At 58.1% G+C, this 26,581-nt stretch overlaps 2 protein-coding genes across 3 annotated transcripts in view; both read right to left on the bottom strand.

Annotated features, from left to right (window-relative positions):
- Window positions 1–396: 396 nt before the first annotated feature.
- ETV5 (ETS variant transcription factor 5) lies at window positions 397–12,855 on the bottom strand. Its single transcript, XM_058030968.1, has 13 exons — window positions 12,801–12,855; window positions 12,348–12,484; window positions 12,087–12,174; window positions 11,931–11,978; window positions 11,775–11,825; window positions 6,756–6,885; window positions 6,399–6,662; window positions 4,712–4,971; window positions 4,030–4,089; window positions 3,573–3,641; window positions 3,044–3,213; window positions 2,314–2,415; window positions 397–2,179 (listed from the first exon to the last, which is right to left on the bottom strand). The coding sequence occupies exons 1-13, from the start codon at window positions 12,838–12,840 to the stop codon at window positions 1,958–1,960; spliced, it is 1,641 nt and encodes a 546-aa protein (XP_057886951.1). The 5' UTR covers window positions 12,841–12,855; the 3' UTR covers window positions 397–1,957.
- A 4,975-nt stretch (window positions 12,856–17,830) lies between these two features.
- The window catches only part of LOC131087686 (diacylglycerol kinase beta-like), a 30,626-nt gene continuing 21,875 nt past the window's right edge, over window positions 17,831–26,581 (bottom strand). For both annotated transcript variants that reach the window (XM_058031505.1, XM_058031506.1), the window contains exons 20-25: window positions 25,385–25,449; window positions 23,804–23,894; window positions 20,007–20,208; window positions 19,386–19,506; window positions 19,236–19,296; window positions 17,831–17,937 (exon numbers count right to left, since the gene is read on the bottom strand). In XM_058031505.1, the coding sequence (XP_057887488.1) occupies window positions 17,839–17,937; window positions 19,236–19,296; window positions 19,386–19,506; window positions 20,007–20,208; window positions 23,804–23,894; window positions 25,385–25,449 (639 nt within the window). In that variant the 3' untranslated portion in view covers window positions 17,831–17,838. The remainder of the gene's footprint in view (window positions 17,938–19,235; window positions 19,297–19,385; window positions 19,507–20,006; window positions 20,209–23,803; window positions 23,895–25,384; window positions 25,450–26,581) is intronic.

Raw genomic sequence — 26,581 nt, 5'->3', positions numbered from 1 at the left:
TGAGAGGTCCCCACCAGCTTTAGCCCTGCTTGATGACAGGTACTCGGGTTTCCAGGGGAGTGGAGGACTCACAGAGAATCCCTGGCAAGAGGAAATATTAAATTGCACCGACTGGGCAGAAGCCACCCCCATTCCAAAGGTATCCTCTCATAGGATGTGGCTGGGAAAGCCACGGCATCATCCACACCCAGGAACAACAAATCCAGGAACAAGTCCAGAGCTGGGGAGAGAGCAGCCCTGGTGCCTTGGTCCCAGCTCCAGCCACACCATGCTGCAGGCCCCAAGTGCTGGGCTGGATCCTGGACCACTACAGATCCCACAAGCACATCCAGGGCTCCTCACAGCACAGGCAGCATCCCAGACACAGGCAAAGCAGGAGCCCAGTCAGTCAGGGAGGAACAGGAAGCAAGATCCTTTATTGTACACAGTACAGAATGTAATGCAGCTTTGCAGGAGATACATAGCCCTGCTTGAATAAAGATATTTCAAATCAGTCCTCAGATTAACTCCTTCTGCACTGCAGACCTGCCACACTCAGCAAATGGTTAAAAACCTGTCCCCCAAGGGTGGGGTTCCCAAAACCAAATGCTCCCCCATGGGTACAGGCCACTGCAGCCACCCTGGGGAGAGCAACCTAGTCATTGTAGAGTTAATCTTCATACTTCCCAAAAAAAAAAAAAAGAATCAGACAAAAAAAAAAAAAACCAACCAAAAAAAAAAAACCAAAACCAAACAAAAATTCCAACCAAAGCTAACTAAAGAAGAGAAAAAAATTCCTATACAGCATTTACAACAAAACATGTAGCCTGGTGCAGGGGAGGCAGGTATGGATATATGAGTGGTGGAGGAGTGTTAAGAGGTGCAGCGAGGGGTGGGGGGAGCTGGAGAGAGGTGGGGATTGAGGAAGGGGGGGATCCCCCATCCCTGCCCACCTCAGCCTTGCAGCCCAGCTCCGAGGCCATGCCGAGCAGGGGGAGAGTAGCTGGGCCACTATTGGGATTCAGGCCTGGCTCCCCTGGGAAAGAGGACTGGAGCAGTGAAATGGAGTGGACCAGATCCTTCGGCAGCCATCCCAGGAAGCCACGGGCATCGAGGGCTCCCCCTGCCACCAGGAAAGCCACTGGGGCGTCCCCAGGGGCTCCAGGGACAGCAGCCGAGCTGCAAAAAATAGCTTTGCCTTAAAATACAAAAAATCTACAAAAATCAGTTTAGAAACCTTTAGTATTTTCCTAAAACATCCCGAAAAAAAAAAAAAACAACCGAAGAGGAAGTTAGTGTCAGGGTCTCCTCCCCCAAAATGCAACCCATGGCCCAGAGCCAGAGCTGGGGAGGATGGAGGGCACGGAGAGGATGCAGGAGGTTCTATGGGAACAACAGGAGGTTACATGGGGAGGGGGCTCAGGAAGAAGGCAGAAGGCTCCTCGGGGTTGGGGTAGGATGCTGCGCACATCAGCCCCGGGGCGCTGGCCCGGGCGGCCCCCCCGCATCCCTCCTCTCTCTCTGTGCAAATCAAAGCCCTTTCCACCACACAAGGCAGCTACGCGGATTGTGCTCGATGCAAAGCGGATTGTCGTGACAATTGGCTCGGCAGCCACGCAGCCCAGCCCTGGGGCACGGCCAGAGCCAGGGCCTGGGCAAGAGACCGCGCCTTCAGGCTCCCGGCGCCCCAAGACATCACACTGATGCACGGCAGGAGGTGCCAGCCACGGGCAGTCCTGTGCACTAGCCCTTGGAAAGGAAGGGTGGGAATTCGGCGGCGACACACGTGGGGCGTTTTAAATTCCTCGAATTTGCGTGTGCACCCATGCTGTTTTGTCGCTGGGGTTTGGTTTCGTGGTTTGGTTTGTTTGTGGGTTTTTTTTTTCCCCCTCTTATGGACAGCCAAAAATATTCTTTAGAAAACCGCGTTTGCCCCAGGTGCGTGCGCTAGTGCCAATGGCTCTGCCAGCCGGCCGAGTCAGTAGGCGAAGCCCTCCGCGTAGGGAAGGCTGCCGCAGGGATCCATCTCCAGCAGGAAGGCAGGGCTGTCCTCAAAGTGTGTCAGGGGCACCGTCTCCTCCTCGGGCACTGGGCAGTCCGGCTCTGTCTTCAGGAAAGGGCGCTGGTTGTCGGGATAGGCCATGGAGAAGAGGGCGTCGGGGTCACAGACGAATTTATAGACGTACCGCTCGCCGGCAACCTGCAGGGAGGACAAGGGGGTGAGGGAACATCTCCCTGCCCTGGGTAAGCCCCACACACCTCACATCAGACCTAATCCCCGTGCTGCTGCACCCTGGGACAGCAGGGGATGGTCACACTCTGCTGTGGCCTCACCTTCTGCATGATGCCCTTCTCGTAGTAGTAGCGCAGGGAGCGGCTGAGCTTGTCGTAGTTCATGGCTGGTCGGTTCTTCTGGATGCCCCAGCGCCGTGCTACCTACGGGGAGAGAGGGGGCAGCCATCAGGGCTGGGACAGGGATCCTCAGGGGGAATCACAACTGAAATGTGGCTAGAGGCTGGCATGAGGGGGCTGGGGCAGCTGGAGTGAAGGTGTCACCGTGGTCTGGGAGTGGTTCCTTGCCTGCCATGATAAACGCTCAGGCTGTGACCACACAGCCACCGCCAGATCAGGGGCCAAATCAAAAGTCATTTCATTAGGCAGAGTCTGCCAAAAAAGCTGCTTCAAAATACCGCAATTTCCATGCATGGCGCAAGAGACATTATGGGTAATCACCCACAATGTGCAGCTTGGGGCTGCCTACAGCTGCTCTCAATTACTCCCCAAACTGCTCCTTCCTCTGTGTCACCCTCCCGTGGAGCCGTGTGCTTCCAGCACGGAGCTGCCGCTGGAAACCCAGGGCAAAGGATGGGAGCAGCTTGGGAAGGAGGGCAGAGCAGCAGAACTCAGCAAGGCACAGCAGAGAGGCAACACCACCATGGCTGGTGAGCAGTGCCAGCTTTGGGAGCCAGCACGTGCCACGCCAAGGGGCAGTGAAAGGTACTGAAGGAAGGATCCACTCCTGCACCCCCCAGGCATCCCCAGCTCCAGGGCAGGACTCTCATACCTCCTCAGGCTCGATCAGCTTGAACTCCATGCCCCGGCCGGTCCAGGCGATGAAGTGGGCGTTGGCAGGGTCATCCAGGAGGGTGACCAGGAACTGCCAGAGCTGCAGGGAGCCACGCCGCTGGTAGGGAGGGCCCTCGCGGTACAGGGTGGGCTCCTGCTTCACTTTACCTGCTCACACAAAGAGACACCTGGGTAAACAGCCTGGCTCTGCCCCTCTCCCAGGCTGTGCCACCAGCAGGAGATATGTACAGCAACACAGGTCATCCCTGTGCTGAGACACCTGAGCAGCATCAGGCCATGGGGTGGGAGAGGTGCTGGGGATGGTGGTGCAGGCAGGGAGGTGTCAGTGACAGAGATGGAGCATGGCAGTGATGCCAAGCTGCCACGTGGGATGATGCTCAGCAGCTCTCAGAGCACCGTGCCAACACTGCTTGGCTTTACAAGCCAGGCACTGCAGATCCCAGCGCCCCCACATCTTCCTCCATGAGCCCCAGTTCCCCTGCAGGCTCCCCTGGGGCCAGACTCACCCTCCAGCCTCTCGGGTACCACGCACGTGTCATCAAAATACAATCGTGTGTCCTTTTCATATGAAAATCCTGTGGGGAAAAAACCCTTTGTGAGCATAAGGCCCCTCCACCACCCTGGCTGGACCCCAGAAAACCCTGCCTTGGCTGAATCCAGCTCAGGACTCCATCCACAGCTCAGGGAGCAGACCAATTCCCATTTCCTTCAGTGGCTGAGTGCTGTGCAGCTCTGCCCCCCTCGCTGCTCCCAAACCCTACTGGCAGCTTGCATTATCCCAGATTCCATGGCACTGCTGTGCCCTCACAGGGGCTGCTGGCTGCTTTTGGGGCTGGTGCCAGCACGTGTGGCTCTCACAGGCCCCACAGTGCTCTCATGGGTGTTTCCTGGGTGCCCAGGGAGTGCTGCCTGGCACAGGGGAGGGATGGGGTCACAACAGGGGACACTGGGGGAGTCACTCACCGTCATGGCTGTTGGGGAAGACATTCCCCCGTAGGTACGAGGACTGGCAGTTAGGCACTTCTGAGGGGGAAATGAAATTACATTAGGGCAGTAAACCCATGGATTTGGCACATTTTCTTTACCCCAAGCATGTCCTGCAGTGAAATGTGGTAACCTTCCCCCCTCCCCACACTCCCTGGTCTACTACACCCACCCTCAACATTGGGGAAAAGAAACCCAGTATGATTTGGGGTGGCACTGGAATTTAGACTGGAGCAGCTCGAGTTTTCACAGGCCCCACAATGAAGGGAGGCACTGCTGCACCTCCCCTACCATCTGCTTGGCTGTGCCACCCTCCATCCCGAGGTTGGGGTATTTTTAGGTCCTAAGGCGATTAGAGGATTTTTCCGTGATGCTGCTAGGGTCCAGCAGCCAGCAATCACAGCTGGCCCTAGGCCAGAGCCATGGGGAGACCCGCCAGGCTCTGTGGGGCACCCCAGCCTGGGACTACAGCCCCGACCACACCATTGGCATCAGGTGAACTCCTGCTGTATGCCCTGGCTTTGGGAAAGGAGGAAAGAAGGGAAAAGCAGTATCCCAGCATCCCAGGAGCTCCAGGGTCACACAGCACCCACTCCCTGAGGCTCAACCCCACTTCTGATGTCACTGAAGCCCCCCTGGCTGTCCCCTGGCCCACACCCACCTGAGTCAATGCAGTAGTCCCGGGGCTCCTGCTTGATGCCCATGGGGGGCTGGAAGCTGTGCCCAGGAGGACCAGGCAGGCCAGGGCCGCCGTGCTCGTAGAGAGGGTCGTGGTACTCCTGCTTGAATCCCTGAGGGGGGCGGGGGGCAGCAGGGCCCAGGGGCTCCGACAGCTGCCGGTGGTACAGGGGGCGGCCGTCCCCAGGGACCCCGGCCTGCGGCGGGAAGGGGTGGCAGGGCTCCGACAGCTGCCTCTGAAACCTGGGGACAAGGACGTGGCGTTACTGAGGAGTGGGGGGCAGCTCTCACCCCAAACCAGAGCTGCTGACAGCTGGGGTGGCTCCTCAGAGGCACAGCCACCACAGGGTGCTGAGAAGCCTGTGCCCCTCCAAGCACTGAGGACCCCAAGATGGAACAGCAGATAACACAGTAAAGCACTCTGGCCTTCTGGAAAGGAATGAGAAAAGGACCAAAAAACACCCCTCAGAGCTGGTATCTCTGTAACTCAGTAAAATCAGTGCCCACCGAGGGGGGCAGGGGCCAGGGATGCTGAGCAGGGGTGGGCGCTTACGCAAAGCCAAATCCACGGCGCAGCTCCAGCCGCTGCTAATCCGCCCGCGCAGCTGGGATTAAACCTTGAACCCGGCAGCAGGGAGCACTATTTTGGGCTCCGTGGTGCTGCCACCACGGCTCTGAGAGGTGGCAAAGGCTGAGGGACCATCCCGAGGGGGTGCTGCCACATCCCCTCGTCCTCCTCCGGCACCTTGAAAGGTGATCTTGGATCTCCGTGCGGCTCCTCTCCGCCGGGCCCTGCGCCATTTGCCTTTGTAACCCGAGCCCTCCCAGCTGCCGGGCTGGGATTACTCCATTTCCGAGCCGTGTCCCTCTGCCCTTCCTGAATGAAACCCAAGCCCTGTGCTGGCACCGTGCTTCCCAAGGGGTCGCAGCCAGCCCCCTGCACAGCCTGAAGGTCACACGGAGCTCTGCTGGGCAGGGATGCTTGCCTGCTTGGATGGGCACATTCCCATTCCAAGGGCTTCCCTGGCCCCACTGCACGGCCTTTGCCAGGCTGCCACATCTTGTCCCATGCCCACAGGAGCAAACCCAGGGTGAGGGAAGGCACTGGCAGAGCCTCCAGGGACGTGGGAGTGATGGGGAGTGAAGCCACAGCCTGGAGAGGAAGGAGGGAACAGGGGTCTCCCACCACAGCCCATTAAATCATGGTGATGCCATGGGGAGCTCTGGAGCACCCCCAGCCCAGGGTGCACACGGGCAGGACAGAGATGGGCACAGCTCCACAGCCCAACAGGGCTCAGGAGGCAGAGCTGCAGTGGGTGGGAATGAGCAGAGCAGAGCCCTGACTCAGGACCAGCACCTGCTGGAACGGGGGAGGATGCAGGAGTCAGACTCTGCCTCCCCTGCCCTTCCCAAGAGGGAGGGAAAGGCTCTGCAGCGTTCAGGGACTGGAAGGAGCATGAGAAAGAGAAATGCTTGTGCCTTTGTCCCCGTGCTGTGGTTGCACTCGGTGGGACAAACGTTGTCGGCTGTGGTGCCACGTGGCAAAACTTGCCACTTCCTACCGGGACCTTGTGGCTCTTTCTCCCCCACACTTTGGGACCACCAACCCACCCAAGAGCGCCCACAGAGCCCCGGGGGGGCACCCCTGTGGCCGCCGGGGGCTGCCTTACCTGTGCTCTGCGGGGAATTGGTTCTCAGACATCATCTTTGGCATGTGGATGGGCGGGTGCGGCGGCCTGGGCACGGCGAAGGGCGGCTGCTGCCGCTGCTCCTGCAGGGCCTGCGGGCCCGGGGTGGCCCCGTGAGCGGCGCCCGGCCCGGCGGGGCCCGGCGGCGGCGGCGGGGGCAGCGCCGGCCCGGGCTGCGCGGGGGACACCGGCGTGGCGGGCGGCGTTAATGGCTTGAACCCGGCGGGGGGTTTCCTGTCGTAGGCACTGCCAGGGGAAAAGGACCGGGGGATGGCGGTGGCACCGAGGGACGGCACCCCCCGAGGGCGCTGCGGGCAGCGGAGTGCCCCGGCTACCTACCAGCAGTTGTAGAGGCACTTGTCCCCATAGCCGGCACACAGAGCCTGCTCGTGGCTGCAGGAGGACAGCTCCGACGACGGGCTGGGCAGCTCCCGCTTGATCTTGGCCGGAGGTGGGGCGTGCAGGACCACTGCGGGGACAGCGAGGGGGACACGGGCTCACCCACGGGGGACAGGGCCATGGGAGCACTGCCCCTGCAAGCACCAGCGCTGTGCTTGGGGTGAGGGGCTGAGTTATGCCCTGGGAGCATCAGCGCTGTGCTTGGGGTGAGGGGCTGAGTTATGCCCTGCAAGCACCAGCTCTGTGCTTGGGGTGAGGGGCTGAGTTATGCCCTGCAAGCACCAGCTCTGTGCTTGGGGGTAAGGGGGTGAGTTATGCCATGGGAGCATCAGCTCTGTGCTTGGGGTGAGGGGCTGAGGTTTTATGCCCTGGGAGCATCAGCAGCTGAACCAGGGTGATGGGTGCCCTGCCAGACCCCAGCACTGGCTGAGAAGTAGGGTGGCAGAGCTGGGACAGTGACAGCAGCCCAGGATATTGCTCTCAGGAGGGCTCCAGGGGCTGTGAGGCAGCTCCACAACAGCTTTGGATCAGACATTTGCTATCACCAGCCCCTCAGTGAGTGGAGCAGAGCCCAGGCACCACAGGCTGTGACACAGAGCAGGGGGTGACAGACTGCAGCTCCAGGGCCTCACAAACACCAACCCACTCACCCTCACAGGGGCATTCCCATGCCACAAACCTGCCCTCAGAGGGCCATTCCCACTCACAGATCCACCATCCCACAGCCCAGGTGGTCTAATGGGATCTGGTCCTGGGGTCCCACAATTGCATGAGCTCGAGTGACAAACATCCCATTAAACCCAAATCCTCACCACCCACTCCCAAGCTCGCTTGCTATATATATAATTATAAACTGAGTAATATACGCTTAAGCTAATTAATTTCTAAAAGCAGGCGCCCTAGGAAAGGGAAAGCGCCTCAGAGCTCTGTACCTAAATAGTGCCTCAGAGGAGAGCCAAGACTAATCGGAAGTGGAGTATTAGCTTCATGTGAAGCCTAAACACAGCCCAGCTACACTGGAGAGGAGCAAATAGCTCCAGGACAACTGTTCACAGCTTGCCAGGTAATTAGCTGCCCCCCTAATTTGTCAAAACCTTTAAAGAGCTGCTGACTCCCCTTTCCTACCCATCCCCCCTTGGAAAGGCCTCCATACAGCTGGTACCAAGGGCATAAACCCCCCCCTCCAGCCGAGAAGGATTTGAAACACAAAGCCCAGCGCTGAGCCAGCACAGCCCCCCACACCCTGGATTTATCCCACTCCTCCTTCCCCCCCTCCCCAGCCAGCTTTTGCCACTCTCAGCACTTCCAGCCCTAAAAAAAGGGGGGGCAGAATGGCGGCAGCAAAGCACAGGCACCCCCTGAGCCATGGGAAAGCCAAGGGGAACTGGCTTTGGAAGGGCTCCAGCTGCCTATCGCGGGCATGGCTCTCCCAAACAGGCTCCGTGTCGTTGGAGCAGAGTTGTTTTTCCGCCAGCCGTACAATGGGGTCTGGTTATTCATTGAAAGAAAAAAAAAAAAAAAAAAAAAAAAAAAAAAGCCTCCAGTCCCCGAGCAGGCACCACCCTCCATTCACAAACACTTCGCAGCGCTCTCCATTCATGTGGCTGAGGGAGGGGAAAAAAAAAAGAAAAAAAAAAAAAAAAAAGAAAAAAAAAAAAAGAAAGGAAAAATTTCCCCAGAGCTTAGCACTGCCATTCAAAAAAAAGGGAAATGAGCCTTAAGATCCTAACAGAGACCAGCTGTCCAAGCCGGGGCTCTGTGCAACGTTTGGATTCCTTACACAAACACGGCGGGGCCGGCCGGCGCTGCTCAGCACGACGGCTCCAGTGCCAAGCTCACGGCCAGCCGGGCTCTGGAGGAGCCTGGGGGGCTCCCAGGGGCAGATTTTGGGGGGAAAACGCTGGGTTTGGCAGCCAGGTGGGAGGAGCAGCACCCGGCACCCAACACCTCAAAGGAACGGCGGGCGCACAAAGCGCTTTTACCCTTTCCGGTCCTGCCCTGGGCACTGTAATTAAAAGCTAAAAAAAATACAGAAAAATAGTCAGAGGGAGCAGCTCGGCTCTAGAGAGGGCTGGAGCAGATGTGTCAGCAGATCCACAGCAAGGCTGAGCCACTGCAGCAGTGAGGACACACGAGGGTGCCTGGCAGCCCCTCCGGAGGTGGAGGGACCCTGGGGACACCAGCCACATGTGCCACAGCTGTGCCCAGCCAGGAGGGCAGCTAGGGCAGGCTCACACAAACCCTCCCAGGGCCATGCAAGCAGTGGAACTGGAAATGCCCCTCATGCCAACCATCCCACGGAAAAGGGTGACACCACAGAGCCGCTCGAGGACTTGAATTCCCAGTGAAACCCTTTTTGGAGGGCAGGGCGGGTTATTCCCACCCAGCAGCAAGACTGGACCTCCATGAGATTAAACTCAGAGAGCACTGGTTTCCTCTGAATGAGCCAAGGGAAGGCACCCAAACCACACTTCCAGGCCAGGGACACTGGCACCCACTCAAGCTGTCACCTGGAGCCGAGCTCTGCCTGCCCCTCCATCCCCCAGCACACCCAAGGTCACACCAGGAGAGGAGTCAGAAATAGAAGCCAGGATCCTGCTTTCCTTTGTTTGAACAGCTCTTCCTCACAAACAAACCTCCCTCTCTCATTCTGGTGTGTAAGAAACTCCGTGCCCTGCCCGTGGTTATTGCCACGTGCTGCCTGGGCAGGGGAGGACACAGGTACCCTGGCATTAAAAAACCCCTTCTGGTGCTGCTTGATCTCCTCAGCACGATGCCATCACCTCCCAGGTACTTAAACAATCAGTGGAGACACAACACCCTCACCCACAGGAACACATTGCTGGTGCACTCACACCGTGCCCAGCCAGGGGTGCAGCATGCTCAGCTCTGTGGGGTCACCACAGCCTCCTGCCTCCCATGGAAGCATCCACCACTTCCCTGGGCAACTGAAAAGCTCTGAATCTGGCTTCTTGCCACCGGTCCAGGGCACTAGGAACAATGCATCCCTCATGTGGAGCAGCCTTGCCTTCCTTGCAGTGGGATTTCCTCCCCAGCACAGCGACCCACTGCCCTCCATGTTACTGTGCTACCAGGCCCCAGCTTTAATACCCTGTCTGCTGGGATCTTGGCTATGGAATTGGGAACAGAGAGTGGGTATTACAGAGCTGCAGGCAGCTATGAGGGGGTTTCAGCAAGGCAAGAAGGATTCTGAGCACCTCCAAGACTCCACGTGGCACATTCCCCACTGCAGTGGGGTCCAAACTGAGCCTGGTTCGTCCCTTTTGGGAAGCTTGGCCCTGGGAATGCAAGATGGGGCCCAAGGCTGAGGTTTGCTCAGGATAAGAGAGCAGCAGGGAAAAGACATGGAGCCACAGAGCTGCAGAAACAGAGCCCACAAACATCCACAGGGACTGAGGAGGGATCTACCTTTCCCCAGAAGCCAAGGGGTGCCAGCCCAGGAAGGCAGCATGTCCCTGCTAGTGAAAGCCGGGTGCAGACCTCACCCATCCTTCTCTCCCTTTCTACATGGCACACGGTTCAAAACCGGAGTTTCTCTGCTCTGGAAACTCTCAATAGTGCAGGGATGCAAGAGCTGGGCTTTCCATTCCCCTCTGCCTCAGCCTGACACCCTGCAGCAGCAAGAGAGACCTTTGCTTTCTCTCCCCAGGCAAGATAATGAAGGTTATTGCTGCAGGGAGCCATGCAGGCAGATCTTTCAAGTGACAAAATCGTTTCAACACCAGCTCCACAGGCTGAGCAGATCAGAACATTTTAAGAGTCCTGACCAAATGAACGCCTTTTTCTCCTTCTCCTCTTTTTTTCCTGCATCACCCAGAAAAGTTTGCCTCTCCTCTCTGAGCTCTTCAGGTTACAAGGAAAAAGAGACTGCCAAAAGGCACTGGAAACAGCTTCAGCTTCAAGAGCCACCCTCCCACGCACACTGCAGTTTCTGCTGCTCCGAGCAAGAGCTGCTGGGCTGCGCTGGGGATGTCAACAGACCCTTGTGCTTCTGACTCCGGGCTCGCCTTTTATCTCAGGGGAGACGGGGGGGAAAAAACACATCTGAAACTCGGGCTGTCTGGACGGGCTCAATGGCAAGCTGCCCACTCCAGAGTAACCAAAGAGCAATAATTAACAGGAGGAGATACCCCGCTGCATGCTGTGACAGAGCTGGAATGAGAAAATCTGTTCGACTGCAGGCTAAATTTGATTTCCTTCGAGTTCCCTGGCTGCCTGGCTCGGCAGCAAAGCCCAGGCACCGACACCAAGCCACTACTTGTGTTTGCCAGGTAACAGCTCCAAACATCCTGAATCCGCCCCCGTTCTCCCCCGGGCGCCGTGCGAGGAGCCCCACGCGCCATCCCCGGCCCCTGCCCTCGCCACCAACCCTCTCTGGCAACACAGCCCGCCTCAGAACCCACTCTGGCTCTTATGCAATTCACCAGGGACTGCGTTTTCACTGGCCTCCTTTTAGAGAGGCTGCCTTGCCAGTGATTAATGCTGCTTAAAGCGGCTCAAGTTTCACCGCTCGCGCTCGCTCCTGCCAACAGCGCCGGGCCGGGGCTCGGAAAAGCTCTAGAAAACTGCAGAGATTGTGGCTAACCAAGCAGCCCAGCACGGGTTATCTCTGCCACTTGAAAAGGAAAAGGAGGGTTTAGGAGGGAATGCACCTCGCTGGGAACAAGCATCACGCCTCAGAGGAGCCCAGGGAGCAGCTCAGAGCCGTTTCCATGCATCTGGCCACGGTTTTTCCCCGTTAACAAAAGGCAGGAGGCCGCACGCTGCATCTCGATGAACCCAAAGCACACGTGCTTTCTCCCAAAAGCCCATGATTTCACGTTTGAGCCCCAGGAACAACTGCTTTCCCAAGGAAGCAGCTCCAAACCCAGTGCAAATGTTTGCACAGGCACCCAAACGTCTCCCCCCGGAGAACAAAACCCAGGAACGATCACTCACAGTTGTCAGACTGGAAATCTGGGACAAACTGTTCGTCATCGGGGACCTGAGCTAAAAAAAAAACAAACAAAAAAAGTGGGTTTATGGCTTTTTCAGTTCTCAAAAAGATGCTCACAGAGAGGTTTTACACGGCAAAAGGAGGAGGTGAAGACTTGCCTTCAGCTAGCCAGGCCTCTTGGAGCTGGCTGAGATCCTGGAAGAGCTCTGCAACAGAGTGAAAGACTTATGTGCTCCACAGAAGAATAAATAAAGCTGCCATTATTTGCAGGATTATTTGTAAAACAACGCTCTCACGGGGCCAGCCCTGCCTACCTTCCGAGTCATGGGCCAGGTCGGTCTCCAAAAATTTCCTTTTCCTATCGGACCCCGGCCGGCCTCGGCCCTCCTCTGTGCAGGACTTCTGCAAGGGACAGGGTGGCAGCTGCCCGTGAGCGTGGCAGCCCCCAGGGCTGGGGGTGCCCCCAAGGACGAGGGGGGCACTCTCAACGATGAGGAGTGGGTGACCCGAGGACGGGGTGTCCCCAAGGTCGGCCAGGAACTTGTCAACGTGGGGATCAGGGTGGGCAAACTTACCCCGGGGCCCATGAAGGGAACCTGCTGGTCGTAGAAGCCGTCCATGGTGCGGGGGAAGCGGGCAGTGCCCCCGGCCCGCTCAGCATCGACGCCGGCCCGGGAAGAGGGGTCCCGCCCGGGCTCCGGCAGGTGCGCGCCTGGGGGCGGAGGGGACGGGGACGGGGAGGGGTCACACCGTGGCCCCTGCCACCCCCGGGGCTGGCTCGGTGCCGCCACGCCTCCCCGGGGAGCCGGCCCGCTCCTGTCGTGGCGGGTCGCAGCCCCCCGGCTCGTGATGTCACCTAATTTCTATAGAAACGGCCGTGACATCACGCGCCGTGGGAGCGGGGGGAGGCAGCGGGGAGGGCCGCGCTTCCCTTCCCTTCCCTTCCCTTCCCTTCCCTTCCCTTCCCTTCCCTTCCCTTCCCTTCCCTTCCCTTCCCTTCCCTTCCCTTCCCTTCCCCCGCCCCTCACCGCAGCCGGGCTCGTTCCCACGCCACCCCGCGCGCCCCATTCATAAACTCCGCCTCCCCCCTTCCCCTCCCCGCGCTTCTCCCCCGGGCGCGCGCTCGAGCGCCCGCTGGCGCGCGCCCCCCGCCATTCACACCGCGCGGCCCGCGCCATTCATAAACACCGCCCCCGCCCCGGGCCCGCGCCCCGGCCGCGCTGCGCCCCGCCGCCAGGCCCACACCTACCCGGCCGGGGCGCCGCAGCCTCAGCGGCGGCGGGACGAGGCGGGAGCGGGGCCGGGGATGGAGCGGCGCCTCTCGGAGCCCGGGCACCGCGCTGCCGCTCTGCGCCGGCCCGCAGCCCCCGAGCCAGCGGCCTCCACCGCGCCCCGCCCCGCGCCGCTTGTTTACCCTCCGCGCCCGCCAATGGCGTGCCGCCGCTCCGCCGCCCGAGCCATCTGATTGGCTGCTGAGCTGCCCCGCGCCCGCCCGCGCGCCGCTCCGCCGAGCACCATTGAGAACGGCTGAGTGGGCGGGGGCGGAGGCGGCCAATGGGCGCGCGGGGATTTGCCTGGCTCCGCCCCGAACGTTTTTCATTCATAAAAAAATAGAAGGGGGAAAAGACTGACGGGTGGGGCCGAGGCCGCGCAGGATTTAAAGGGGCCGCGGCCCTTTGCAGCAGCGGGGATGGGGCTTCAACGGGCGGCCTGGGGGAGGGGGAATTGGGGTTACAACCCTCGGGTCCGGGTTTAGCGTGGCGAGGAGAGAAGGAGCGGGTCCGTGCACAACGTGCCCCAGAAGCTGGCACACAGCAAGGCACGCAGATGGCACAGAGCTCGGGCCTCACAGGCCCTGGGGTCCCCTCTGCTTTCTTGGGTTGTGGTTTCACACAAACAAGGCAGCGTCCGTGCGAGCTCAGGGCTAAGCCAAGCCTCAGTACTGATTTTGGCAGCCTTGCCCTGCAGCCACGGCTGCCTTTAAAATGGGGCATGGGAAAAATAGTTCCCACCTGCAAGGGCTTTGGAGCCACGGATCCCTCCAAGCAGATTCATGGATACACACTCTTGAACGTCCCAGAGGTTTGGGAACGAATTTAGCACACAATGGTGCTGCTGGGTGCCTGCCAGGCCCCTCACTGCAGCATTTCCCTGCTAAGTGCCTCAGTTTCCCCACCTGTAAGAGGGGGGTGAGACCTGCCGTGGGGAGCTGGCAGTGGCTGCTCAGGGACAGGATAAATGGGCTGTGGGGAGGCCTCGCATTGCTGTGGAGGCAGACTAGGAAGTTATTGCTGGAGAAGGCAAAAACAAGGTGTTTGGTTACACTCTGCACATCCCAGCTCGGGAAGGAGAGGAACCTTCTGCTCGGATCCTGGGAAGTTGCCCAGGGATTGAGAAGCCTGTCAGCACAGAGATGTCCTGGCCAGTTTGAAATGCTCAGCCCGTGGGCTTGTCAGTGTCCTGGGCGAGCTGCCCAGCTGCCTTTGGGCTGCTGCTCTGTGGCTGCTGGGTCACTGGTGAGCTCCCAGAGTCCCCCAGGGCCACCTCCACCCCCCAGGGATCGCGGCAGGTAGCTCATGTGCCAGCTGGAATGATGGGGGCAGGAAGCACAGAGGGCACGGGGTGTCCTTGCTGCTCTGAGCCCGCTCCTGGGGGCTCTGCAGGCTCTCACTTCCCCTCTGCACAGATGAAATCACTGCAGGTAAAATTAGCAGATGACACATGGGAGGGCAGGTGGCAAAAGCCAGCCTGGGGAGCCCGGGGGGCAGTGGGGATGAGGGAGAGCTGGGGGTACAACAGGGCAGCTGCAGATCTGGGGCTGGAGCTGCTCAGCACCCCAGGGACACGCAGAGGTGACAGCCATGGGACAGATGACAGGGTGGGAGCTCACAGGAAGAGCTGAAACCCCTGGAGAGCCAGGGCTGCCAGGGGGGGGATGGTGACCGGTGCCTGCTAAATTTAGCCCCCACTGATGAAAAAAAAAAAAAATTTTTTTTGCAGGCTCCAAATTTAGCCGGATGCAGCTCGCACCGAGCACCACTCCATCGCTGCCTGCACCCCTTCAGCCCCGGCAGCATGGAGTGGCATTGTCCCTTTGTGTCCCCAGAGGGACACAGCTGGCCAGGAATGAGCCCCGGGCAGGCCAGGAGCAGTGAGGAGTTCATGACCATCTTTATTGGAGGCGAGGCCACAGCAGCCGGGCGCACACGCGACGGACACCACTCCACGCACCACCACGGGACACACGGACACACACAGGCACTGGCTGAGCCCCTGGGGCTCCAGCTGGGGCTCCCCAGTGCCCAGGGGCTCGTTTGGGGGCTTGGTTCCACCCCGTGCCCTTGGGAGCTGGGCTGGACTGGGAGGCACTGGGGAATGGGGGGATGAAGGCTTCAGGTGCCCCCCAGCTGCAATGGCTTCATCCTCCCTGCACCAGGGACAGCTGGCATGGAGCCCAGCCCCTGGGGGTGCTGCTGGGTTCAGGACCATCAGGGTGAGGAGGTGGGAGAGGAGTCCCAGCCCCTGGGGGTCCTGCTGGGCTCAGGACCATCAGGGTGAGGAGGTGGGAGCTGCAATCCCAGTCCCTGGAGTCTCTCCTGGGCTCAGGAGCTTTGCACCACCAGGCTGAGGAGGGGGAGCTGCAATCCCAGCCCCTCCTGGGCTCAGGAGCTTTGCACCACCAGGGAAAGGAGGTGGGAGCTGCAATCCCAGCCCCTGTGAGTCCTGCTGGGCTCAGGAGCTTTGCACCACCAGGCTGAGGAGGGGGAGCTGCAATCCCAGTCCCTGTGGGTTCCTCCTGGGCTCAGGAGCTTTGCACCACCAGGGTAAGGAGGAGGTGGGGCTGGCAGGCCTGTTGGCCCAGGCCTTTGGCAGTGTGGGAGCAGATGGAGCCCCTGGGGCAGGGATCACCTCCCTGGCCACCAGAGGGGTGTCTGGCTGGAGCCTGGCAGTGCTGCTGGTGTGTCACTGTCCCATGGCCCAGAGTGTGGCCCTGATTCCAGCCCAAGGCAGCAGGGACAGGCTCAGTGCCCTCCCAGCTCTGCCAGCACAGCCCAGCAGAGCCCCCAGGGCTGCTCTTTGCCCAGAGCCCAGCAAACTGTGACAGGAACAAGGGGCAGGAAAACCACAGCTCATTGCCCAAGCACTGCTGATCCCCAGCTGGGACAAAACACTGCCCTGAGGGCAGGGAAACAGAACCAAACCTGCTGACCTGGTGTGCTGCCATCCCCCACATTGTCACCTCCGGGTCTGGCTGAGGTGGATTTGTCACCCTCCCCAGGCGTGGGGCTGTGAGGCACTGCTGCTCTTGGCAATGGAGGAGGAGGAGGAGAAGAAGGGGAAGAAGAAGAAGGGGAAGGGGAAGAAAAAGAAGGGGAAGAAGGAGAAGAAGGAGAAGGAGAAGGAGGAGAAGGAGAAGAAGGAGAAGGAGGGGAAGAAGAAGGAGGAGAAGGAGAAGGAGGAGAAGGAGGAGAAGGAGAAGGAGGAGAAGGAGAAGAAGGAGAAGGAGGGGAAGAAGAAGGAGGAGAAGGAGAAGGAGGAGAAGGAGGAGAAGGAGGGGAAGAAGAAGGAGAAGAAGGAGAAGAAGGAGAAGGAGGGGAAGAAGAAGAAGGGGAGGAAGAAGAAGGGGAGGAAGAAGAAGGGGAGGAAGGGGAAGAAGAAGGAGAAGGAGAAGAAGGAGAAGGAGGAGAAGGAGAAGAACAGCAGTGGACTGATGCCCTGCAGTGACACTGCCTGGGCACACAGCTCCCCAGCAGGTCCCTCCCAGCCCCTCTGGAGCAGAGCTGGCAGCACCCTCTGCCAGGGAACGCTGCTGAACAGGGACCTGCAGCATCAGCAGGGACTGGGTGGGCACTGTGACTTGTCCCAGCCCTGTGGCAGGGAGGCAGTGGGGACAAGCAGGAGTTTTGCTGCTCCCAGCAGCCCAAGGGAGCAGGTTTAACTCAGGATGTGGCTGCATCCTGCGTGCAGGCTCACTGCTGGAGGCACTGGGTGACTGCTGGCCCCTTGCCATGGCCAGCCTTGCCAGCTCCTGCCCCTGGGAGTGCATCCAGACCACCACAAACTCCTTGCATCCAGCTGCTTCTTGGTCCCTGGAGAGGAGCTGCACCCCCTGCTCTGTCCATCCAGGGGTGATGCCACTGACACCTGCCTGTGCATCCCAGCTGCCATCACCTGTGAGGCTTCTTGGGGCTGCAGAGGGCTGTGGGGAGAGCTGGCCCTAGAGAAAGGGAGGTGCAAGCACCCTGCCCCACTCCCTGCAGCACAGGGGCAGCACCAGCCTGGCAGAGCACACTGGCAGGTGTGTAAAAGGTGCTGGGGACACCTTAAAGTGAGAAGAGTTTCTGGTCTCCAGCCCTCAGGAGAGGCTGGCAGGATTTAGGAGAGAGGAAAAGTCCAGCAGAGAAGGGAGGTGGTGTCTGTGTCCAATCTGGGCTCCTAGAAAGGTGACCACCAGAGTCCCTTTTTTGTCCAAAGTTTGCTAAATAAATACATAAATATGAACACAAAGCCCAGAGCTGGGGCTGCTTCCCCCAAAATTCCCTTTTTTTGCCATTTCCCTGTAAAAACACAATCTCCTGCCATGCACCCCAGGCTTGTCCCTGTGCACTGGCTGTCCCCAGCCTGTCCCACTGGGCTGGCAGCAATGGTTCTTGCATCTCCCTCAAACCCCACAGCACAGAGGTGAGGGCCTGAGCTGGCTCCTCTGGGCTAAAGAAATAAATAATTCCTCCCATTGCAAGGACTGGGGAATAAGCCACTCCACTGAGACATCAAGTGGCCTTCAGGAGGAGGATAAATAAATAAATGGAGCTCAGTGCTGCCTCAGGAGCACATTCACTGGCAGCTTGGCTGGAGGGAATTTAAATAAAGGGAGAAAAAAAAATAAAATCCCAGTCCTAGTGCTGCTCCAGCAAATGTGCTCACTGCTCCAGCCTGCCTTGTCCCCCTTCTTCCATCCCAGCTGGAGAGGATGCTTGTGGTGGTCAGGAAGGAGCCTGCAAGACCTTCCCAGGATAAACAATCCCCAGGTGGGATGCTCCAGGCTGTGGATCCTTGGGTGAGGCTTTAATCCCGAGTTCTGTTCCTCCTCTTCAGGAAGAAGAAGCTGCTCTTCTGGGGGGGCCCCAGCAGCATGGGCACCTGGCTCTTGTGGGTAATTTTCACCTAAAAAGAAGTAGAAAAACCCAGCTCAGTGAGAGGAGCCTGAGCTCTCCCAGGCACCCTCAGGAGTGACCCCATGGAGGTGGGAGCAGCTCAGCACCCGGGGAGGAGCTCTGGAATCACATCCAGGTCCTGCTGGGATGGGAAGGGAGGAGGAGAAATGGAAGGGAATCCTCCTGCAGCTCCCCAGAGAGGAATGCTGTGTGCCCATCCAGCAAGGAATGGGAGTGAGGTGAGTGCAGGGCACGGAGTCACAGCTCAGCTCTGTGGCACCCACCAGCAGCAGCACCAGGATCCCTTCAAACCCAGCCCAGGCTCCCTCTACACCCAGCCCCAGCTTCCCTGCAAACCCAGCCCAGGCTCCTCCAAACCCAGCCCAGGCTCCTCCAAACCCAGCCCAGGATCCCTCCAAACCCAGCCCCAGCTTCCCTGCAAACCCAGCCCCAGCTTCCCTCCAAACCCAGCCTCAGGCTCCCTGCAAACCCAGCCTCAGGCTCCCTGCAAACCCAGCCCAGGCTCCCTGCAAACCCAGCCCAGGCTCCCTCCACACCCAGCCCCAGCTTCCCTCCAAACCCAGCCCAGGCTCCTCCAAACCCAGCCCCAGCTTCCCTCCACACCCAGCCCCAGCTTCCCTCCAAACCCAGCCCCAGCTTCCATCCAAACCCAGCCCCAGCTTCCCTCCAAACCCAGCCCCAGCTTCCCTCCAAACCCAGCCCAGGCTCCTCCAAACCCAGCCCAGGCTCCTCCAAACCCAGCCCCAGCTTCCCTGCAAACCCAGCCCCAGCTTCCCTGCAAACCCAGCCCCAGCTTCCCTCCAAACCCAGCCCCAGCTTCCATCCAAACCCAGCCCAGGCTCCTCCAAACCCAGCCCCAGCTTCCCTCCAAACCCTGCAGCTTTGCCAGGAGGAGCCAAGGTTGTCCCAGCCTGCTGCCCATCCTCAATGTCCTGCCACCCCCATCCCCACACCCTGCCAGACCCTGCCACCCATCCCCATGTCTTACCAGCCCTCTCCCCAATCCCCACACCCTGCCAGCCCTTCCCACCCATCCCACACCCTGCCAGCCCCTCTGCCCATCTCCTGCCACCCATCTCCATCCCCTGCTATCTATCCCCACCCCCTCAGCCCAATCCCCACCCCCTGCCACCTCTGTTCCCCATCCCCACCCCCGCCACCCCTGCTGCCCATCCATTGCTACCCATCCCCACCGCTGCTGGCCATCGCCACCCCCTGCCACCCCTGATGCCCATCTTGTCCATCGCCACCCCCTGGCAGCCCCCCAGCCCCTGGCTGGGCACTCACGGTGCAGGACGGCTGCATCCAGGGCTCCCCATCCACCTGCATGGGCAGCAGCTTGGACGTCCTGCAAGGCGCAAAGAAGGGGAAATTGGTGACACGGGTGTCGGGTTTCGGTGACACGGGTGTCGGGTTTCCTAGGAAGGGGACAAGTACCTGATGATGACGGAGGAGCACTGGGCCAGCCTCTTCCCCGCGCTCTTGAGCCCCGTGTAGATCTGCCCCATTTCCATGGCGCCCTCCAGCCCCACCACCTCCAGGAGATGATCGCTGAGGTCTGCAGGACACAGGGGGCTGAGCTGGAATCCCCCTCCTCCTGCCCTCACTGGAACCCTCAGGGTGTGCTGGTGGCTCTGAGGGGATTTATCCTGATGTGCTCTGTGTCCTGAGACCACCAAGCTGGGTGTTCCCAGCACTGGGCAATGCTGCCGGCCAAAATCTTTGGAGAAAAAAATCTGGAAGAGCAGCCGGGTCTGCGTGGTGCCAGCCCAGATCCTCACCAGGCCTTGCACTGTTTGCAGTGTATGAAATGATGGCACCCCTTCAAACCCCAGGGGATGGCCTCTTCTCACAGCTCCTCCTGCTCCTCTGGGCCACCAGCAAGGACACCTGGCCATGGCACAGCTCTGCCTCAGGGTCCCCTTTCACACCCACCCCTATGGGCCTCCCACACCCTTTACCCACCCAGGAGTGGGGATGTCCCCAGGGCACCACCCCTGCTGTCCCCTGCAGCCCTTTGGGACTGCTGCCCACCCTGCCCTGGTGCCCCCCACTCACCCTGCACGCAGAATTTCAGCTCCTTGGCATCGGTGACCACCGTGCCTGGCACCTTGTCTGGCACCTTCTTGCCCAGCCTGTTGTAGCCACGCTGCTTCTTGGTCTCTCCCCAGAGGTTGGAGCCCCCGTACATGCTGGGGATGTTGAGCACAGCAATGCCCTCCAGGGATGTGGTGCTCAGGTCCAGCAGGGTCCCATCACACTGCCAGGGCACAGGGGGGGTGTCAGGAGGGAGCTGGGCCCACCACAGGGAGCCCCCTCCTCTCCCTGCCATGGAAATGTGGCTCCCTGGGCACAGAGTGACACTGGGTGGCTCCAGGGGACACTGGCAGCTCCAGAGTGGTGGGGCTGGAGATCCAAACATCCCCCTCACTTTTTCCTAGAGTTATTGCCCTCGGCACTCCCTGTGCTGCTCTCCCCTCTGCTTCCATAGGAGTTTTATCACAGGTCCAAAATGGCAGTTTCAAAAAGGAAATTTCTGGAGGAGCACATAAAAACTTGGCTGGACTCAGTGCTGTCACCCAAAATGGGAGGCAACACCACCCTGTCACAGACATCTTTTATGGAAAATCCTTTCCTTAGGATTTTTCCTCCTGAGAAGCTGGGAGGCCTCAGGAACAAAATGTAAACAATGGTTATCTGCTGCTGTGGAATGCAACAGGTGCATCTGGGATTGGTGTCATAGAGTTGTTTCCAATTAATGGTCAATCACAGTCAGCTGGTTTGCACTCTCTGTCCCAGCTACAAGCCTTTGTTATCATTCTTTTCTATTCTATTCTTAGCTAGCCTTCTGATGAAATCCTTTCTTCTATTCTTTTAGTATACTTTTAATATAATATATATCATAAAATAATAAATCAAGCCTTCTGAAACATGGAGTCAGATCCCCATCTCTTCCCTCATCCTCAGACCCCTGTGAACACGGTCACACCACCCTGACCCCAAAGCAGCTTCCACCCTAGGAGCTCCAGCACCTGCCTTCCCCCTCTCCTCATCCAAACTGACTCCAAAGCACTGGAAAGTTTGGCTGCCCAAAATGTAGCTCAAACCAGTTTGTCTTCAAGAGCCATTTGGAAAAGAGAAATAAGGCTGGAAGGAAATTAGGGGAAGGTGTCAGAGGGAGAAATGTCAGGTTTTGGAGAGCAAAGCACAGCACAGCACACAGAACTGGCATCCCAGGCTTTGCTGTCATGCAGCAGGGCTGAAAATTCCCTGTGCAAGTTAAAATATCCATTGCCTGCAGCTTTCCCACAGAACTGGAAGCACCAGCCATGGAAATGCATTTCCTAACTTCAGCTCTTGTCACACTCCCCAGACATGGACCTCCTTCCTAAACACCTCTGGTCAAAGCAGCCACTTTTCCATCCAGCTTGAATTTCTCTAAAACATCCCTATTTTCCTTCAGGCATCTGCTCTTTACCTGCCACTCTGTGCCTCAGCAAATCCCAGCACAGTTTGTCCTTGCATTTTGGTGACGCAAAGGCAGGCCTGCCCTCACTTCTTGTGCTGAGAGGAACAAAATGGGCTGATGAGCTGCTCCTGATCTGGGTGTTTTCCTTGAACAAAGGTCTGGAGCTGATTTTTCCCACCCCTCTGGCCATTGCTGAGGACTCCAGCCCCGTGTGTGAGGAGCTGGGTGCTCACACCTCCACGTGCCAGATCCTTCCTGCCTCCCCTGGTGCTGCAGGAGCTTATTTTTAGAAAAGTGAAAAAAAGCAAAAAAAAAAGCAAAAAAAGCAGGAATCTTCTGGTTTGGGAGGAAGAGCTGTCTGTCCAAGGCTTGGAAAGGATGTTAATCCCCAAGTTCTCAGTACAATGTAATGATATTATGATTTGTAGGGGGAGAAAAGACCTCAATGCTCTGAGCAGTGGATAGCAATGGGATGGGGTGGGGTGGGATGGGGTGGGATGGGATGGGATGGGGTGGGATGGGATGGGATGGGATGGGATGGGATGGATGGATGGGGTGGGATGGAATGGGGTGGGATGGAATGGGGTGGGATGGGATCAGTGGGATGGGATCAATGGGATGGAATGGGATGGGATCAATTGGATGGGATGGGATGGATAGGGTGGGATGGGATGGACGGGGTGGGATGGGATGGGATGGATGGATGGGGTGGGATGGAATGGGGTGGGATGGAATGGGGTGGGATGCATGGGATGGGATCAGTGGGATGGGATCAATGGGATAGAATGGGATGGGATCAATTGGATGGGATGGAATGGGATGGGATGGGATGGATAGGGTGGGATGGGATGGACGGGGTGGGATGGATGGGGTGGGATGGGATGGATGGATGGGGTGGGGTGGGATGGGGTGGAATGGATGGGATGGGATCAGGGGGATCAGTGGGATCAGTGGGATGGGGTGGGGTGGGATGCATGAGATGGGATAGGATGGATGGGGTAGGATGGGACGGGGTGGGGTGGAATCAATGGGGTGGGATGGGATGGATGGGGTGGCTTGGGATGGGGTGGGATGGAATCAGTGGGGTGGGATGGGATGGATGGGATGGGGTGGTTTGGGATGGGATGGATGGGATGGGGTGGGATGGCATGGGATGGATGGGGTGGTTTGGGATGGGGTGGGGTGGAATCAATGGGGTGGGATGGGATGGATGGGATGGGGTGGGAGCTGGCTGGCAGGAGTGCAGGATGCTGGGATGCTGCAGCAGGAGCCTGTTCCTGCCCAGAGCCGCCCACGCCTGCCCAGAGCCGCGGGCAGGAGCGATTCTGGATTGTGGATTCTCCCTGCAGAGCCCTCCCTGCTCCTGCTCCTGCTCCTGCTCCTGCCAGGGAGCCACAATGGGCCCTTTGAGCTGGGGCAGCTGACGGCAGCGAGGCTGGAAGGAGAAATTTGCAGCTGGGGGAAAAAGCAAATTCATTTCCAGGAGTTGTAGGGGGAAGGAGTGCCAATTTCCAAAACAAAACTGCTATTTCTCTGCGAGGCTGACAGTTGCCTGGGAGCTGGAGGGAGGACAGGCGGCTCCTTTCAACTCCAAACGCTGTGGGGTTAACCCCTTCCTGCCCGTGGGCTCGGCTGCTGGGCATGCACACTCGGTGGGGAGCACCCTGAGAAGGAACAGGGGGCACCTTGTGCCCATCTCCAGCAGCACCCAACTCCACAAACACGGATTTTATCCACCCTGGGACAGTGCAGCATGGATGGGCAAGGGGTGAGATGGTTGTGATGCTGCTCCTGCCCCTTCCCACAAGTTTCCAAGGGTGCAGCTACCCACCCCAGGCTTTGGGAAGGGAAGAAACTCCCTGTATAGGAACGGGGCATCCAAATCCCTCTGCCCATGGGCACAGCTCTGCTCTGTGCCCACCAGCAGCACCCTGCACCCACCACCTCTTGGCAAGTGCTATTTTCTCCCCTCACCCTCCAGCCTAAGTTATAAAAGGGTGGATTATCCAGAGATAAGAAGAGATGGAAGTTTACAGCCCAAATCCCCAGCACAGAGAAGTGACAGCACTCTTAGCAACCACGGGCCCTCCTCCCAGCTCTAATTAAAGGCTGTTTCCATGTCATCCAATGAGGGCTGGGAGCAGTGCAGAATTTACAGGGAGAATGTTCCAGGCATGCTCTCAAATACAGCTGGAAGTGGGGGAATACAGGATTATTCTTCTGCCCACAGCTGGCTGGCTTTGCAGTGTGGTGGAATAAGGGGTCCTGCCTTGTCCTTCTGCCACAGGGAGGGGTCAAAGTGGTGGCACCCTCTCCTCAAACAGCTGAGGGATCCAAAAGGAATTTGTGCCATGGCTAGAGCCAGGGACCATGCCAGGAAACCCACCTCAACCTCAACATGGTCATGGAGCTTCTTGCAGGTGGCTGCAAAGGTCTCTGAGGTCCCAAATTCGAAGTACCACAGCTTGTTCTTCATCCTGGGGCACAGAGACATGTCAGGACCCCCCTTGGAATCACATCTTACCCCAGCCAGCAGCAGGAGGGGCTGCCAGAGACTGAATGGAGCTGCTGTGGTGGGGACACGAGCCATGGGTGAGGACACAAGCCATGGTGGAGAGGGAGGCTGGCCCTAGGGAGCTGTGTGGGTGTCTGGGGCTGACACAGGGTGGCTCTGACACCCATCACAGGGGGAGGATGGGGGTGCTGGGTTGTTGAAGATTGCAATGCAAGATGTTTTCCATTACCACCTGTATGGCAGGTTACCTTTGTCAAGTGGGCAGTTTGCCTTATCTCTCTCTTTGAGTGACCACAATCACACCTCCCTCGGGAGGGGACATTGCTGATAACAGCTATTGAATGTCCCTGCATGGCTGATAAGAGCTACAGCATCCCATTGGGAGATGTGAGCCCAGAGGGAGGAGCCAAGCATTGCTACCCAGATATAATCCAGAGGTTTTGAGACACCAGCATGGCTTCTCCATGGGATTCCCAGAGGAACAGCAGCTGCTTCTCCTTCCATGGGATCTTCAGAGGAAGAATCCATCCTTCTCTACAGGATCCCTGCTCCAGCAGAACCACCCCTGACACTGCAGGAGGGCTGAGCCACAATTCCAATGGGACTGCTGCCAGCACCCTGACCCACAGGGTGTCAGGTTGGGTTCTGACTCTGGCAGTGTTGTTCTAGTGTACTGCATTGTTCATTTTATCCTTTTATTTTCTTCCCTATTAAAGAACTGTTATTTTCTTCCTGCTGCCATATTTTTTGCCTAAGAGCCCCTTAATTTAAAATTCATAGCAATTGGGAGGGGTGGGGAGGGTTTACATTCTCCATTTCAGGGGAGGCTCCTGCCTTCCTTAGCAGACTCCTGTCTGTCCAAACCAAGACATGGGTGCTCCCTGGCCATGGGGAGCATGGGGAGCACAGGGCACCCTATGGAGGGGATGTCCCACAGCTCAGCAGCCTCTGACCGTGGCTCATTCCCTGCATCAGCTGCTGGGCCAGGCTTGGAGGGGGAGCTGGGAGAGCTGTAATCCAGGAGGAGCTGAATTTGAGGGCAGACCCAGACATTTTGGTCCACTGAGGCATTTCTAAACCTGGGATGGGGCTCACCAGTCACAGCTCCTGCTGCCACCACCCCATTTCCTGAACGCAGCAGAACGAGCTGTGACCTGCTGCCTGCCCTGCCCTCCCTGCCTGGCCTGCTCCTGCCTGTCCTGGCATTCCACACTAATTATAAAGCATGAATGAACCTAACTGGGGGTGTGGCTGAGCTTCAGCAGCCTGACACACCGCAGAGGACTTGAAGGAGCATCCCAAACCCCCACCATGGCTGGCGCCTGTCCCCTCAGGCTGTACAAACACCAAACTCTCCTGGCATGGTGCATGGGGTGCTGGGTGCCCCCATGGGGTGGCAGGGGGTCCCCCCAAACCCCCCCAGCCCTCAGGGGGTCCTTGGGGAGCCCTCACCTGCTGTTGAATTTCTCGGGGTGCTTTTCTCTCATGATGTGGAAGCGGTGGGCGATGGAGGCGTCCTGTGGGGAGCACAGAGACATCAGAGGCACAGAAACAGAACCAGAACCCACACCCTGTGCCCCCTGGGCGTGAGCCAGGGCAGGGCTGCTCAGCCCTTCGTGCTGGTCCCTGTGGCACAGTGACATGGTGTCACTGAGGATGACATTGGTGGCCCAAGGTGATGGAGGGACCCAGTGGGGCTCTGAGGACATGCCAAGGCCCTGCAACCTGGCAGCTCCCCTGGCAGGATGGCAGCTCTCCTGAAACTCAGCCCAACCTCTCCCTGTGCACAGTTGGGGGTGTTTAAGCCCTGTCACCAAATGCCATCTGCATTAGCAGGAGCCAGTGTGAGCCCAGGAGCATCCTGCAGTGCTGCAGGTGAGTGACCCCTGCCATGGGAGCAGCCCTGGCACAGGATAAAAATGCTGCAAGCCCTTGGGAAGAGAGGGGCTCTCCCCAAAACACTCCTGCTCTCAGGACTGACCCCCATGGTGCAGGGCTGTCACCCTCTCCAGGCTCCCCAACGTCCCTAGGTCAGGAAAATGTGGGAACATGGGTCTAAACACCAAAGCAGGGCTTTGCTGATGTCTTGGCAGGTGGGGTGTCCTTGTCTTTGGCACCCCAAACTTCCCTGAACTCTGTTCAAGATCCTTTCCCACCCATTCTTGCAACTTTCCTGCTGGGAAGACAGAGATCCCATGCCTGCTTATGTGTCTTGGTGCTGCCATTACAAATGACAATAAAACCAGAAAAAACCCAAAACCAGGATGTCATGGACATATTTTCTGAAAAATCCTTTCATTAGGATCTTTTCTCCTGAGAAGTTGAGAAGCTTCAGCTTCCCCATGTTTTGCTGCTTTGGAATGTGATTTGGAGAATTGTTCACCCAGCATGTGAAATTGTTTTTACTTGCTGACCAATGACAGCCACCTGTGTCGAGGCTGTGAGCAGCCACAAGGTTTTGTTATAATTCTATTTTTTTCTTTTCTGATGAAATCTTTTCTTTTATTCTTTTAGTAGAGTTTTAGTATATAATTTTTTAAATATAATATATATAATAATACATATTATGATATTATATATTATATATTATATATTATATATTATATATTATATATTATATATTATATATTATATATTATATATTATATA

This window comes from Melospiza georgiana, chromosome 10 (assembly GCF_028018845.1).
Source record: "Melospiza georgiana isolate bMelGeo1 chromosome 10, bMelGeo1.pri, whole genome shotgun sequence".
NCBI classification, from domain to species: Eukaryota; Metazoa; Chordata; class Aves; order Passeriformes; family Passerellidae; genus Melospiza; species Melospiza georgiana.
Note: the sequence above shows the minus strand (reverse complement) of the source record. Positions and strands in the feature narration are given on the sequence as shown.